This window comes from Gekko japonicus, unplaced genomic scaffold, assembly GCF_001447785.1.
Source record: "Gekko japonicus isolate JY-2015 unplaced genomic scaffold, Gekko_japonicus_V1.1 scaffold2627, whole genome shotgun sequence".
Taxonomy (NCBI): Eukaryota; Metazoa; Chordata; class Lepidosauria; order Squamata; family Gekkonidae; genus Gekko; species Gekko japonicus.
Genome location: NW_015167135.1, coordinates 70,359 through 73,699, shown reverse-complemented (window position 1 = coordinate 73,699; position 3,341 = coordinate 70,359). Strand labels below are relative to the sequence as shown.

The following is a 3,341-nucleotide window of genomic DNA, read 5'->3' as shown; positions in this document are numbered from 1 at the left end:
GGAATTAGATAAGCATATGGAGCAGAGGTCCATCAGTGGCCCTTAGCCACAAGGTATAGATAGGGGCTCTGGGGCAAGTGATGCTCTGTCTTCTTGGTGGGAGGGCTTCTAATGTCCTGGCCCCACTGGTGGACCTCCTGATGGCACCTGGTATTTCTGGCCACTGTGTGACACAGAGTGTTGGACTGGATGGGCCTTTGGCCTGATCCAACATTGGCGTCTCTTATGTTCTTATGTCTTTACCACAGAGACTAGGGGGAACTTCCAGATCATTCCCACTTTTTCCCCTCCCTCTCCTCAGTTCCTCATGACCAGAAACTGGGGGTGCAAGTAGGTTATTCCCTACCCTGCTGCAGCTCCTTGAAGGAAGGGAAAGGTGAAATACGGTTCTGTGATACACAACCCGTCTTTGCCTGCATTTCTCCTGATTTTCATTTAAGGTATAAAACCACTGTGACAAAACATTAAAAAGGAAATCTGTCTGTTACAAAAAAAGTTTTAAATGTTTGTTGCTGACCAATCCCGACACTTTGAATCATGACATTTTTGATGCAGTAGCTCAGCAAACAGCTCATTCACAACCTGAAAAGGTTAGATGCTTTAAAAGGTAAGTATGATGAAGTCCGCATGGTCAAAGCAATGGTATTCCCAGTAGTCATGTATGGCTGCGAGAGTTGGATTATAAGGAAGGCCAAGCGCCGAAGAATAGATTCTCTTGAACTATGGTGCTGGAGAAGACTCTTGACTGAGTCCCTTGGACTGCAAGGAGATCAAATCAGTCAATCCTAAAAGAAAGCAACCCTGACTGTTCCCTGGAAGGCCAGATAATGAAACTGAAGCTCAAATACTTTGGCCACCAAATGAGAAGGGAGCACTCACTGGAGAAGACCCTGATGCTGGGAAAGACTGAAGGTCAAAGAAGATGGGGACGGCAAAGGATGAGATGGTTAGACAGTGTCATCGATGCAACGAACATGAACTTGAGCCAACTTCAGAGGACAGTGGAAGACAGGAAGGCCTGGCGTGATCTGATCCATGGGGTCGTGAAGAGTCGGACTCGACTGTGCGACTGAACAACAACAAGTTATGAAGCCCGACAAAGAGAAAATCTGTCGTTCATTTGATTACAACCGTGGACACAAACCTTCTCCGCCTATCAGATCAAGCAGAGAGTCTGGTGTGCCCCATTTCAGGGTGGTCTCTTCTCTCCTTTTCCTTTTGTGTTTAAAAAGATCTGATTTAATTAACAAAATGAGCAGAAATGCCAGGAACACAGACGTTACTCCCGCATTTCCGGCTGCTGAGGCACCCACACGCTGTCCCACAGACCGCTTGCGTGGCCTTCACCCTGGTTCCTCTTCTTGCTCCCGACAAAGAAGCACCCAGAACTTCGGTTGTGGTTTTGGTTTTTTACCACGTTACTAAGATTTTTGCCAAACGCAGGCATCGCGTTGTCACCAACTCCGGTCCGTCGACGTTCGAAACCAACTTTGTGGCTCCTGTTGAGGCAGGAACCGTCCTTTGAGAAACAAAAAAGAGTTTTGATTAGAATTGTCAGATGGATTTGGGGGGGGCGGGAGTCCGCCTGTCCCTCAGTCGCTAGAATGTTTTGCCAGGAGCAAAAACATCAGAAGAGTTTTGAGACAAGCAGAAGCTGTTTTGACAACTTTTATGCAGATCCCTAAATAGCATCCAATGGAGTTTTGAAGCTGCGCCCTGAACCACAGCTTAGAAAGAGGCGAATTTCATTCAGAGTCTCGGACTTTTAAATGGAGAGGGATATCTAGCATTATGTATCGATGTCTCACTTTTCTCTCCAGTGGGGGCCCACAAAGCTACTTAGAACATTGCTTCCCCCTCCTCTGAAATGTTGGAGTGAGCAAGTCGGCATGCCTGGACATGGATGGGGGGGGGGGGCGCTGCATCACTCTAAGGGTGTATAGGTGTTATCTCCTTGAATGGGATGCTTCCCTTTGTCTTAATCTGAGAACTGCCCTCGGACCCTCCTCTCTTTCTCCCTTTGTCCTCTCCCTCGCTGCACATGGCCTTCCATTGAGACACACATCTCTGCAGGTCTCTCCTGTAGATACAGCGCCCTCCTACTCCCACACAAGTCATGCCGGACAAAATGGCCATTTGTAACAGGGAAAGCACTCTTTAAAGGTAAAGGTAAAGGTTCCCTTGCTCGAAAGCCAGTCGAATCCGACTCTAGGGTTGCGGTGCTCATCTCCATTTCAAAGTCTAAGAGCCAGCGCTGTCCGAAGACGTTTCCGCGGTCATGTGGCCGGCATGACTAAACACCAAGGCGCACAGAACGCTGTTCCCTTCCCACCGAAGTGGTACCTATTTATCTACTTGCAATGTCTTGCTTTCGAACTGCTAGGTTGGCAGGAGCTGGAACTGGAGACGGGAGCTCACTCCGTCATGCGGCACACTTGGGTCTTGAACTGCCGAACTACTGACCTTTCACTGCCTGCAGTTCAGCGTCTTAACCACTTGAGCCACCGCAGCTCCTGACTCCTTAGATTAGGCTTATTTTCTCTCCTTTCAACTGCAACCCGAATGTGAACTGGGTCTACTTGAATAAATGTAAGTTTACCTTTCTTTACAATATACTTCTTGGGAGATTTATTTACTGCACTCAGTATCATCCTTCTACGATGGGGCAAACTCCGCTATACTAACCAAATATCCCGATACAAGCAAAAGTCCAGAGAGCCCAGGGAGTTCATGTTATTCTTAACTTATGAGATCCATGGGGGTGGGGAGTGGCAGTAGAATTAGAAAATTTGTATGTACCAACGGATGCCAGCTCCGGGACAGGAAATTCCTGGAGATTTGGGAGGGTGGAACCTGGGGAGGGCAAGGTTTGGGACAGGGAGGGACCTCAGCTTTGTATAATACCATTGAGCCAACTTCAGAGGACGGCGGAAGACAGGAGGGCCTGGCGGGATCTGGTCCATGGGGTCGCGAAGAGTCGGACTCGACTGTGTGACTGAACAACAAGAAATAGAGTCCACAGTCCAAAGCATCCCTTTTCTCCAGGGGAATGGATCTCTGTAGTCTGGAGATGAGCTGTAATTCTGGGATTCCAGTTCCATGCCACATTGTCTGTGCCTCGCATGATCTCAGTTAAAGTGGGCCACTGCTACCCAAGCTAAGTGGCCACCCATGCTTAGTTTGTGGGCTGCCCCAACACCTATGCAAGCTATGGTGTGAGAGCCAGTTTGGTGTCGTGGTGAAGTGTGCGGACTCTAATCCGGGAGAACCGGGTTTGATTCCCCACTCCTCCACTTGCACCTGGCTGGATGACCTTGGGCAAGCCCTAGCTCTGATAAGAG

General features: G+C 48.8%; 1 protein-coding gene across 1 annotated transcript in view; it reads right to left on the bottom strand.

Annotated features, from left to right (window-relative positions):
• Nucleotides 1–1,279: 1,279 nt before the first annotated feature.
• LOC107111997 (opsin-5-like) overlaps nucleotides 1,280–3,341 on the bottom strand; it is a 32,170-nt gene continuing 30,108 nt past the window's right edge. Inside the window, exon 7 of the mRNA XM_015413052.1 lies at nucleotides 1,280–1,499. Coding sequence (XP_015268538.1) covers nucleotides 1,280–1,499 — 220 coding nt within the window. The remainder of the gene's footprint in view (nucleotides 1,500–3,341) is intronic.